Here is a 13410-nt window from a genome sequence, read left to right on the forward strand (position 1 = left end):
TTCTGCATGGTGAGAGATGAAAAACTGGCATGGCATAATGATCTAGTTTTGATTCTACTACACAGGAATTTAGATAATTTAAGTATTCAAAAAGAACAACAATTTCTTATTGAAAGGAAAAGGACTCTATCACCTGGGACATGGAAGATTTGAAACAACAAAAAAAAATTATTAAGCTACAAGGATTTTTCATAATATTACACAAATCATACTGACCAAATTTGGCCAAGGAAAAGAAACAAGAAAATGCAATTCCCTCCCCTCTCTTCAGATGTGGGAGACTACAGGTTTGGAATACTATATACACTCTCAGACGTGGTTGATGTGTTGGTTGGTTTTAATGATCTGGGGTGTTTTTTTCCCCTTTCTCTTTGAAAAGCTTTGTTATAAGGAATGTTCATTTCTCTGCATTGAGGAGAAAAAAGGAGATGTTTTCTGGAATGAAGGTAATATAAAAATATATAAATAAAAATAAGATTTTTTTTTAAATTGCACAACTCTTCCCTTCTCTCTAAACCTAGACACCACCATTTTCAGCCATCCCTCGAAGCAGACTTCAAATCATACGTTATTGAGATGCCATTCAACATGAATTCACTTTTCTCCCCTTTATTCTACATCTTAAAGACCCTTAATATTACCTATTCTCTACTCTTTCACTTCAGTTTCTGATGAAGAAGTGGCCCTTCTCCGATCAGTGTCCATAGAAACCATTTCAAACCAATCATTGGTGAAAGAGAAATGGTGACAACAAAGAGCCATCAGGTTTCATCAATAAAATATCATCTTGATTTCCTTTCTTGACAGAATTACTAAACTATATGGATACAGTTTGCCTAGATTTCAGCCAAGCTTTTGATAAAGTATCTAATATGATTATTGTGGAAAACCTTGATAATCTCTCTCATTGATTACTCTTTTTCTTACCTGGCACTGTCACCACACTGGTGCAGACCCTCAACATCTCATGCCTAAGCTTTTGCAACAATTTTCCAGGTGGTCTCCCTGCCTTAAGTCTCTCCCTACTCAAAACCATCCTCCATTCAATTATCAAAGGTTAACTTAGAAAAGCTCAGGTCTGACCAAGTCACACGAATTCCCAATCCAATCAACTTGAATGGTTCCCTACTACCACCAGAAGCAAACAAAAAAACCCTCTGTTTGGCTTTTAAAGCCCTTCATAACCTGGCCCCTTCCTATCTCTGCAGGCTCCTTAGACCATACTCCCCTACATATACTCTGTAGTCATAAGACACTCTATTTATCCTGATTGAACATTTTCACTGACAAGTCCCCATGCCTGGAATGCTCTCTTATCTCTGTCTCCTGGTTCCTTGGCACCCTTCAAGTCTCAATTACAATCCCACCTTCTATAAGAAGATTTTGCCAATGCCCCTTCATGCCAGTGCTTTCCCTCTGAGATCATCTCCAATTTATCCTTTATCTTTTCTTTTACATAGGGGTTTGCATGTTTCTCCCCCATTATACTGTGAGCTTCTTGCCTTTCTTTTTATCCCCAGTGTTTAGCAAGGGGCCTGGAACATTGCAAGTTCTTAATAAATGTCTGTTGCTTGACTTAAAATGACAGCTATATGGAGTCATGCAACTAAATGTGGAGGTCATGAAAAATTTGGCAACAGTAAAAGGTTATGTCTACCTATTTTATATACCTATCCACCCAAGGTCACAGAAAAATTTCTCGGGCAAGGGGCAGCTAGGTGGCACAGTGGATAAAGCACCGGCCCTGGATTCAGGAGAACCTGAGTTCAAATCCGACCTCAGACACTTAACACTAGCTGTGTGACCCTGGGCAAGTCACTTAACCCCAATTGCCTCACCAAAAAATAAAAGAAGAAGAAGCAGCAGCTCTATGCTATAAGAAATAACAAGATGGTTTTAGAAAAACTTGGGAAGACATATGAACTCATGCAAATTGAAATGAGCAGAACTATAAGAATTACTGTACACAGTCACAGCAACATTATAAGGATGATAAACTGTGAAAGACTTAACTACTCTGATCAAGACTATGATCCAAGACAATTCCGAAGGACCCAAGATGAAAAATGCTATCCACCTCCAGAGAGAGAACTGATGAACTCTGAATGAAGACTGAAGCATACTTTTTCTACTTTATTTTCTTGGGGGGGGTTCGGTATTTTCTTTTGTAATATGGCTAATATGGAAATATATTCTGCATGTATAACCAATATCATATTACTTGCCTTTTAGGGGAAGGGGGAGGGGCAGGAGGGAGAGAAAGAATTTGGAACTCAAATTTTTAAAAAATGAATGCTAAAAAGTATTTACATGTGGTTAGGATAGCATCCATTACTGTTCCACACCCCACTCTACATTACACCACAAATTATAAATGTTTGAATATGTAGTACATAGCTTCTGCAGTTAAAATCTGGCAATTTTTTTCATCTCTCTGAAAATAAATATCATGAGTATATGTTTAAATATAGCTTACTCACCAATTCCTCCTTCTATCTCAACTAGCAACTAACTAGCATTTATTAAGCGCCTATTATGTACCAGGTACTGTGTGCTAAGTGCTGAGAATACAAAGAAAGGTAAAAATCAGTCCCTGCTCTCAAGCAGTTCACAGTCTCATGGGGAAGACACATGAAAACAACTATATACAAATATGACATAGAGGAAAAATTGGAGGTAGTCTCAGAGAGAAGGCATTAAGACTGAGGAAGACAGGGAAAGGCTTCTTGCAGAAGTTGGAACTTTAAGTAGACTTGAAAGAAGTCACAGAAGCCCAGAAGCAGAGTTGAGATCATTCCATGCATGAGAGAAATAAAATGAAAATACTAAGAATCAAGGGACAGAGTGCCTTGTGTGCAACCCAGTGACACTGAATTACAGAGTATATAGAATGGAATAAGATATAAGAAGCCTAGAAAAATAATAAGGGGCCAGGTTATGAAGGATTTTAAAAGCTAAAAGAAGAGCTTATATGAGATTCTGGAGGTAACAGATAGCCACTAGAACTGACCAAAGAAAGGGGTGATATGGTCAGACATGAGCTTTAGGAAAATCTATTTGACAGCTAAGTGGATGATGGTCTGGGGGAAGGGAGAGGGAGAAACCATATAGCAGAAATATTACAAAGGCATATTACTGTAATATAATTGTAAAAATTACAATTATATTTCTTGCTATATAAATATAATTATATGTAATAATTATATGTAATATTACCAACACATATTAAAATATATATGTAATATTACAAAAGTAGAAAAAGGATTTGATCACTGGAACAATGATGAAGATCAAGAAAAGGTCATTAGATTTGGCAATGAGATCAATGGTACCTCTGGAGATGTTTCAGTTGAATAATAAGGTCAGAAGCCAGCCTGGAAAGAGTTAAGAGAATGAGAGGAAAGAAAATGGAGGCACTTATAGCAGATTATCCTCTAAAGTATTTTTTTTTTAATCTGATTAGAAGGGAGCCATTTCCCTCTCTATATCACAAGTCTACCTCTCCTTTCCCACTACAACCATTTGCCTCCCTAGACCACAACTGGTACTCAAAATGTCCTAAAAATTAAAATCCTAAAAAGAAAAATATAACTTCCCCCTTTTTAAAATATTTGCTTTCTTTTTTATTCTTTGTTACAAGGGATGGATCTCTGGCAGGAAGGGTAAGGGCTATATTGGGAAATGAAGATCATGTAAAAATAAAGATCTCAATTTAAAAACATTTTTAAATGATATAGCATAGTTGTTAATCAGACTGCTTTGAAAGAATGTGAATAAAAAAGCAAGGACTACTTATATATTTCATAGCAAATGTAAGGAAGTTAATCAGTGAGTTTGTTCACAGAAGCATCTAGAAAAGTATTTTTCATCTGTATGAGTGAAGTAAGTATCTATAAGGTCAATTAAATTTTTATTTCTAGCAAATTTTTATTATTGTATAAATTATTATCTTGGTTCTGTTTACTTCACTTTACATAGTTCATTCAGGTCTTGAAAGTATTTGATAATATGTGAAAAAAAGGCTTTGTTTTCCTTTTTTCAATGGGGAGGGAGGGTGAGTAGAGGGAGGTAGAAGGGAGAGAATTCAAAACAGAAAATAAAATAAAAATTAATTTAAAAAAAAGAAAAGTCAATTAAGGTGGGGGGAAAAATACAAATACATGTACCCATCCACCTCATTTTTATAAAGAAATTTTTTTTCATTTATATAACTCAGGTGGTAATATTAAAGTCAGTTTAATTTTCTAAGTTTCAGTTACTACTACCATGGCAACCAAAATTTCTGTTGCTTTTATAATAGATGTACCTATTCAAATTATACAAAATCACTATCTTCCATCTTAAATTATTTTTACATGTTCCCTCCCCTAAACTTAACGGCATTAGAAGTCTTAATTGTAGGAGCTAATAGCATAATTCATTTAAAAAAAAAAACCTTAAGCGTATAAAGAATAGATATGTGCTTTAAGAGTGCCAACTAAAATGTCAATTCCCAGGATAAGAAAATGTACCATGCATATTTTTACAACATATTAGAAGTGTTTAGTCTTTTTTCTTAAAAAAATCTCTACCAATTATAATCTCCATCCACCCATCATTTGCAGGCTATGAAGTATATTTTTGAAGATGAGAGAGGAAGAAAAAAACCAACTTTCAGGTATAATATTAATATACTATGACTATAGGAAAAATACATTGATTTGTTCACTGTCATAGAAAAAGGATGGAATTCCAAAGTTTTCTAAGTTATTCTTCCTTCCACTGATTCAGAGAACGTTAAAACTGGAAGAGGCCTTAGAGCAAAGGTTTTTAACATTTTGCATCATGGAGCTCTTTGGCAGTCCGGGAAAACCTACAGACCTCATTTAAGAATAATAAATTTAAATGTATAAAATAAAATACACAGTATTACAAAGGAAACCAAATAAAATGAAATATATTTATTAATTTTTTTAAAGTGCAAAAACACCAGGCTAAGAACCCCTGATCTCAAAGATGTGGAAAGTAATGTCACACAAGTAGTAAACAGCAGCCGGATCATAAACCCTTCCTGAAATCAATGCCATTGCTCCTTCTACCACACCAAGTCATAGTGCTTTAGAAAATGTACTACTTAAACATAGGATTTAATTCTAATGAAGCAAAAATAAGTCACTTAGGAAGACTATGTGTAGGAATAGGCATATTTACTTGTCAAAAAAAAAGAACTTCGAAGTATTATTGTACTTGGGAAATAAGTGAGAACAATATATAAAAAGCAAGTTATCTTTATAAACAGAAAAAAAATTTAAGTTGCTAAAGAAAGTTGAAAAGAAAAGATTCAAATTTTTTCAAAAACAAGAATTATCAAGTTTAGGGTTTTCTTGCATATGAAGAAAATCTATACTTAAATATTTTAATAATAATAGCATTTTTACAGCATTTTAAATCTTACAAAGCCATTCACATGTTATCTCATGTGATCTTCACAACAACCATGTGAATAGCTACTATCATGATCTTCCTTTTACAGTTGAAGAAACCAAAACTGAAAGCAGGCCAGTGTACCAGGGTCAAACAGCTAAGTAACTGTTAAGAAGGATATAAAGTCAAGTTTTCCTGACAAAGTCCAGCCCTCTTTCAATTGGGCAATGTAGCTACCTCATTAGCTCATGTTATAAATATATTAAATGGCACCCAAAGTGCTAACGAGATAAGTCACATTTCTTTCTTTCTTTCTTTCTTTCTTTTAATGAGGCAATTGGGGTTAAATGACTTGCCCAGGGTCACAAAGCTAGTAAGTGTTAAGTGTCTGAGGCCGGATTTGAACTCAGGTACTCCCAACTCCAGGGCCGGTGCTCTATCCACTGCGCCACCTAGCTGCCCACAAGTCACATTCATATGGTGCTTTCAAGATTTACAATACCATTTACCTCACACCAACCCTATGAAATATGCAAAATAAACACAAATCCTTAATGAACAACCAGATTCAATCTCATGGCAGATTTCCACCATTTCATTAATTACATACATTACTCCTGAGCTAGAAAAAGAAACCACACTAACCAAAAAAAAACCCGTCACTTTTATTCAATCCTGGACAACCAACTCCAGACCAAAGTTATGGCAACTACAATCGCATTCTATAATCAAGAAGTATTCTTCCAACACAGAAATATAGAAAAAATCATGCCACGTGTTAATAATTGCCACATAGCACCACCTCAGGCCTGACTTGAAAATGGAAACAGGAAAAAAAAAAATCTTTTACTCTATTACCAGTCCTAGCTGCCTTTCTTCTGTAAATCTTTTCACTCCAACCTTATTGTTCTTCCCCAAATCAATGGAAACTATTTACCACATCCAGAATTCTTCTAGATTACAAAGAAACAACTCATGGAAAGACAATGAAAAGCCAAAAGTTGAACACATAGTTTAAGAACATCCAGGACAATGTTAAAGGGAGAGTCCGTTTGCAATAAAATAACAGTGCTGCCTTGATATTACCCATTTTCTCTTAGAGTGATGTCATCATGGAAAAGAATTTAATTTCATTATTTTCAGGAACTTCGGTGACTATACAAACAAGCCCTAGTTATCCTTTTATGTAAAACAGAAAGACTTGCAAGAACACAAATCAGTTTTGAAAAGGCTATTTAAAGTACACTTAAGCATACCTGAAAAATTCAAGCTGCTATAATAGCAATTTTTTAAATGCCATTCTCAAAGGAAACTTATCACGATTGCCTGATGCAAAAGATGGAGGGAAAAAAAGGCCCTTTTCCAGGAAACTCGAGTTTATCAAAAGTGACAGGTTATCACAAATACCTTTCTCAGCAGCTTTTTGTAAGGCTTCTTCAATTCTTGATAGATCTCTCTGTTTAATTTCCTGCAGGCATTTTTCTTCTTTTCCAGCATCATATTTAATACCTAAAGATATAATATTTATTTTAACATCACATTTATAGCAATTAAATGATAGCACTTCTAGGCAGAAACAAATTTATTATTCATGCAAATTTTTATGACATTTCAAAATAGTATATTGAAAGGAAACAAATAAGAAAAACTATTGCCTTTAACTAGTAACATACAGAAGCTCTCAAAAAAGGATTATATAGTCTTTTTTCCACAAAAATTAAATTTAACCTACTTATTTCATCTTACTAGAAAACCTTAATAAAATGCACTCATTAGTAGAGAATAATTATAATAAATAATTGAAATAGTTCTGCCTGGTAAAATATAACAATATCTCATATTGCAATTAGTTCCTTTTTATGATCTTCTATTTTTCAAAATATAAATCTATAGAACTAACAATATTTCTAATTCACCATGATATAAATCAACAGCTAAATAGTAAAATAACTTACTAGCCCCAGGGACAACAAGTAGGTACAATCCTTCTAATGTTGCAACAACTGCTTCCCCATACAAATTCTTCCAAGGAATCTTCAGAGTAAGTTTATCTAAAGAAAAATAATTTCAACCTTAAAATTTAAAACTATTGAAATGATACACATGTCTAAATTTTCATTCAAGAGAAAACAGGTCCTCTCTTTTTGCTGTCAATGCTGCCCTCAATATGGTGAACATCTCCAAAACCCAGACAACGTATTCCAAAAAATAAAGCAAGTATTAGTCTCACTAAGTGACAGAGTACAAGAAGGACAAGGATTCACTACACACTCAGAAAAAAAAGAAAGATATCTAACCAGAAACAGGGTGGCTATCAACATCAAACAATTTCCTGGAAAGGGGTTTGTCTGAAAGGACCATTACTAAAGTCCTGCTGATACAGGTAGGGGCCACAAAAAAAATCATATCAATGGTTTATTTTATGTATTTTAACATTATTCTGATAAAAGATGCAAAAGTTTAATGCCAAAAGGACCCATTACACACACACAAAAAGATCAAAATCCCTGTTCTAAAGAGAATAAAAATTAAAGCAATTAGAAATCAACCTATATTTATAAGACAAGAGAGGAACAGCTTTTTAGTAGTTGATATGGAAAAGATTTGGGGGTCTTAGTAGACTAGAAATACAACACAAATCCATAGTGCATCATGCTGAGACCATATTTGGAAGATTACAACAATTCTACAACCCTAATTTTAGGAAAGACAAGTTGTAGAGGATTCAAAGGTTAACTATAATAGTGAAGGTCCTAAATGTTATGTCATATGAGGACTAGTTGGGGGAATTGAGGATTTTCAACATGGAAAATAAAAATTTTAGGACGGGACATGATAATGGTCTTATATATCTGAAGATCTTTATGAAAGGCTTGTTCTGCTTGGCTCCTAAGAGATATACAGACAGAAAACAAAAAGTCTCTACCCTCAAGGAATATATTCCATTGAACACTGAAGAGGACATTCTTTTTTTAACTTCATATTAGACTAAAATGCCTTTGAGGTCTCTGCCAAGTCTATGAATTTTAGGTTAAACATACTACTGGGAAATTCCTTCAATGCAGATTTCAACTTATTTATGAATTGTCATAAGGTAACAGTTTTACAAGGAGAAAGAATGCCAACTTACCAAAATTCTTCTATATCACATTGCTACATAATAAAATTGAAGTGAGAAAAGCTGAAGAAAGCATTTTCTTTTTTAAAAAATGATGAAAGGCTGTATAAAGCTGCAGAAGTTTATATTACAGATTCTAATTCTATTATTTTTTTATTATGAAAAGTGAAAAAGTATATTTCCTGATAATATAGAATGAAATTAAAAAATGAAATTATGAGAGGGTTGGCTACTATGGCATAGCCATATCACAATAAAAATTTTTAACTCTCTATTTTCTCTCACTTTATAGAATATTTCCCCTACTCTATTCCAACAATATATTTCTGAAAAAGAATAAAATATGCTGTTTTCTGAAATAATAATTAGAATTTGTCTAAGACCCTTCAGAATTATGTTCAAATTAGTACAGAACTAGAGAAAAATATTTATCTAACATGTGAGAATAGTTCAAGTGAACGCTGAAAATCTTACCTATTTGCCCAGCTTTAACTTTAAAGGGAACATCCAATTCGCTCTTTAGAAGGGAAAAAAAAAAGATCAATTTTCTTTACAAAACAAAATTTCAAAAGTTTAAAATCACTTAAATCAACAATAAAAAATACAATAGCATCTATGGAAAAATTTAAAACAAAAATGTTTAGGTTTTATCTATTATAAGAGATATTTCTATAAGTAGTGAAGATAGAAGTTATTAAAGATAAAGATTAGATAAGGATAAAATTATTAAGCTAGGGACCTGTGATTTCATTGATATAGGAAATTCCCAGATAAGAAAACTCCCTCTACCAATGTAGGCTTGTACCTTCTCTACAAGTCACAGGCCTAGAGAGGAGCCTAAAACACTAAGAGAATAAGTCACTTGCCCAGGGTCACATAGCTAGTATGCCTAAGAGGTGTAACAATTATGTCATGTGGTCTTTGACATACATTATTAAAACCAGAGAAAATTTTGGAAATGTAAGTAATGTTACATATTTTATTTTTAAACCAAATAAAATGCTGATTAGAAAGGAGTAAAATAATTGTTTGTGAGATACAGTAACAACCTGTTAAAGTAGTAGACTCTTCTCAGAAAAAAGCATGCCCACATAAGGAACAAGGCAATATTATCTAGCAAACTACATCAACTCAAGCATTTGAGAAAAGTAAGTTTTTCAGGGCTAGAAGGAGAACTGATAAAAACCAGTCTGAGCTGACTCTTGCTGGTGCTCTAGTCAAAGTAGGTAAAAATTCAACCCTAGTCACTACTGCGCTTGCTTAATAGACTTATTAATATTAACTTCTCCTCCCATGCCTAAAATCTCCATCCCATTTTCGATTATAGGTTGCATAAAGGTGTATGTGGATGGGAGGGGTAACATATCAAGGAGAATTAAGTTAGAATTCTTCCAGGAAGATTGTGAACCTGAGCCTAGCAACCTATAGTGATTCAGGGGAGGGACTTACCAAGTCAGGGCTTAGGATAAATATAGGCTGTACCCCCTTAGCAATGGCACTCAAACTGTTTGTTTGTTTTGGGTTGGTTTTGGGTTTGGGTTTTTTGCAGGGTAATGAGAGTTAAGTGACTTGTCCAGGGTCACACAGCTAGTAAGTGTCAAGTGTCTGAGGTCAGATTTGAACTCAGGTCCTCCTGAATCCAGGGTCAGTGCTTTATCCACTGTACCACCTGGCTGCCCCCATCACTAATAGGTTTTACTGTGGATGCCCATTCTCATGAGAATGTAATAAAAATTTCTTGTCATACCAAAATTGCCTCTGAAAGAACTTATTTTGAGAAGGTGGTTTGCACCTGTTTCTCACATGTTTAAAAGAATCAAATTCTAAAAGACTTGACAACATTAAAAAGGGATTGGCAACCTGTCCATCTGATTTAACTAAAATGAAAAACTATTACAAGTTCACTACTCTTAGAAAATTATGCCAATTATCAAAAGGAGATCCATTTAATTTTAATGGAACAGATAGCCACAGCTTCCTTGCAATGCACTCTCTGACAGGAAGAAGTATCTTTGTATAAATAAGCTGAAAATAATGGCTCAATAAATCTGGAAAGAAATAGCAGATTCTAAATACTATTCATAAATTAAGTCTTAATTTAGATAACTTAGTGACTAATGTTGGTCAAAAATAATCTTGAATTTATATAGTATCCAAAATACCAGGAAATTCAAATAACCAGATTTCAACATAATTAACATGAGAAATGATGTTCAGAATCATCCCCTAAAGACACTGTAAAATACTGAAATGCCATCTGAATAAGAAATTACATCATGCAAGTATAGTTTTGATGTAGAACATACTTTATTTTATTCTTATACTTTCATAGCTATGCTAACAGTCAATTAAAACATTCAACCAGACATTCCATTCCTCAACTACACTATATAATTGAAAATTTACGCAAAAATTCTAAGAACATTTTAAGGGGAAAAGTATTTTAGCCAGTAAAAAAATCCTAACTCGGAAGAAAGCATTTTATCTGAAGAATAGAATATATGAATCTCCATCACTAACAAATGCACAAACACATCCCAACACATATAAGTATTTATATTGTGTATTCTGTATTCACACCCTTATCTAAGAAAAACCTCCACACAAATTCAATGGCTTTCATGCCATATAGGGGAGAAAGTACATGGATAAAAAGCAAAATGCAAATCTTCTTCCTTCAATCAATGTATAGAGCTCAAAAAAGGCATAATATTTGCTAATAGCTAAGAGCTAGCCCTTACTAGTACATTTGATCCTCACAAAGGTAGGAGCAACTGTTTATTATTCCCTATTTTGGACGTGAGGAAACTGAAGTGGAAAGATGTGACATGACTTGCCCAAGGTCACATGGAATCACAATTTGAACACAGGCCCTCTGATTCCAGACACTGTGTTCTTTTCACTATATCTTATTTAAATTAATTTATTAATTAAAATATTTTAAATAGATGGAGCAAAATTAATTTTCAGTCTAACACAAATAATGATTAATTCTAAATTAGTATGAGTGCAATTAACAAAGTTTTACTTGAAATATACAAAAAAAAATTGGCTTTAGAGAACCAAGTTCTACTACCAGAATTGTCAGTATCCATGAATGATTTCTTCTCAACAAAATTCATTGTAAAACTCCATGCACAACAATCATCCTCACATCAACCAGACCAAAAATTAAGTACGTAGACATACATGCAGTAAGACCAATCTCTTACTCTCAATTTTTTCAGTGACATAGGAAAGAAGCTTAGTAACAACATAGTTAGAAAGATTTCTTTACATAACTTCATCGTAATAAAATTATAAAGTCCCTAGTCAATGGCAAAAAGTAACCATAATTCTGTTATTTTGTCATTCTCTAATTTCATAGTAAATAAATCATGTCCTTTTGTCCTTTACCAAAATCTGAATTGCTTCCTAATTTCCAAAAGTCAAACATGAAACTACTTAAATTACTTAAAGAAATAAAGGAAATAAAGTTTAAGTGGCAATAAAGTTTAGTTTTCTCTTATTTGTTTTATCTTTTCACTGTAATCGAACTAGAACAGAAAGAAGTACTCTCTACCTCTCTGACATATGAGGAAAACTCCAGATCAATTCTCAAATTTTCCTACAACACAGTTAAATATCTGGCATTTATTTAGTGCTTTGAGGTTTGCAAAAAGATTTACATATATTATCTCACCTATGTGGTTCTCACAAAAACCCTGGGAAGTAGACACTATAATTATAATAATCCCTATTTTATAGATGAGGAAAGTTCAACTCAGAAGGTAAATGGCTTGCCCTTAGTCACAAAGCTAGTAAGAACAGGAGGCAGCATTTGAATCCAGATCTTCCTGACTCCAAGTTCTGCACATTATCCACTCTACCAACAGTATCAAACTCAATTAGAAATGGGGGCCACTACTCCATTCATAAGTATCCCTGTAGGCTGCATATTGACTTCGTTTTAAAATGTAATCTACTTTATTATTATTTATTTTGTTAAATATTTCCTAATTAAATTCAATCTGGTTTGGGTCACACTGGGGAGTGTTGTGAGTCAGGTATCTAACACGTCCACACTGTGCTATACTACTGTTTCAAAGACATGGAATATATAATTTGAATTCATTTTCTTTGGTTAGGCATCAGGCAACCAAGTTATTTGAAAAAATTAGCAAGCTATTTTCAGGAACTTAACTAAGAAAAGTTGGCTTATTCAAAAATACTTACCAGAGCATTTTCTTTTATTTGCAGGTTATCTAAGGCCACATTACCTAAAAAACAAATTAGAAAAGTGAGAAGGAAAAATAGCATAAAGTTAGCATACTAGCCAATTTTAAACTTCATCAGCAATATGAAGGGCTGATATTGGTGTCAAAGTATGAAATGGGCACAACTCAAGATAGGAGAAATTCCAAACTACTTAATTTGTTTGATACTAAAGGAGAACTTGGGATCTCCTTCACTTAAGAGCCAGAACCCAAGAATTCTAAATGGTTTAGGCACAATCATAAGATAAGAACATTAAAAGAAAAAGGGTTGAAGGCAGAGTCAAGATGGTGAAGAGAAGCAGCAAGTTGCCTGAACTCTCCTTTGGTTTCCACAAAAAGAACATTAAATCAAGCCTCTGGATGGATTCTGAAACTACAGAACCTGCAAAGAGACAGAGAGACACAGTCTTCCAACCAAAGAAGACTTCAGAAAGGGTCGGTCTTACTCAGGCAAAAGGGAGGCGCAGCACACTGCAGCGCAGGGCAGAGGGGGTCAGGGGAAGTCAGCAGGAAGCTGTAGGCCACAGCTGAGCAAATGAGGCCCCGGGATCCTGGCTCAACAAGCTGGTGGCACAGGAGGCCAGTGGTAAAATCCACCAGCACCAGCTGAGAGGGCAGGCCCCCAGCTAGAGG

The 13410-nt window shown here is 34.0% G+C and overlaps 1 protein-coding gene across 1 annotated transcript in view; it reads right to left on the reverse strand.

Annotated features, from left to right (window-relative positions):
- VPS13C (vacuolar protein sorting 13 homolog C) overlaps positions 1–13410 on the reverse strand; it is a 206614-nt gene that overhangs the window by 168986 nt on the left and 24218 nt on the right. The window contains exons 2-5 of the mRNA XM_043981954.1: positions 12737–12780; positions 8996–9038; positions 7359–7454; positions 6811–6912 (exon numbers count right to left, since the gene is read on the reverse strand). Coding sequence (XP_043837889.1) covers positions 6811–6912; positions 7359–7454; positions 8996–9038; positions 12737–12780 — 285 coding nt within the window. The remainder of the gene's footprint in view (positions 1–6810; positions 6913–7358; positions 7455–8995; positions 9039–12736; positions 12781–13410) is intronic.

Source organism: Dromiciops gliroides, chromosome 2 (genome assembly GCF_019393635.1).
Source record: "Dromiciops gliroides isolate mDroGli1 chromosome 2, mDroGli1.pri, whole genome shotgun sequence".
In the NCBI taxonomy this organism is placed as follows: Eukaryota; Metazoa; Chordata; class Mammalia; order Microbiotheria; family Microbiotheriidae; genus Dromiciops; species Dromiciops gliroides.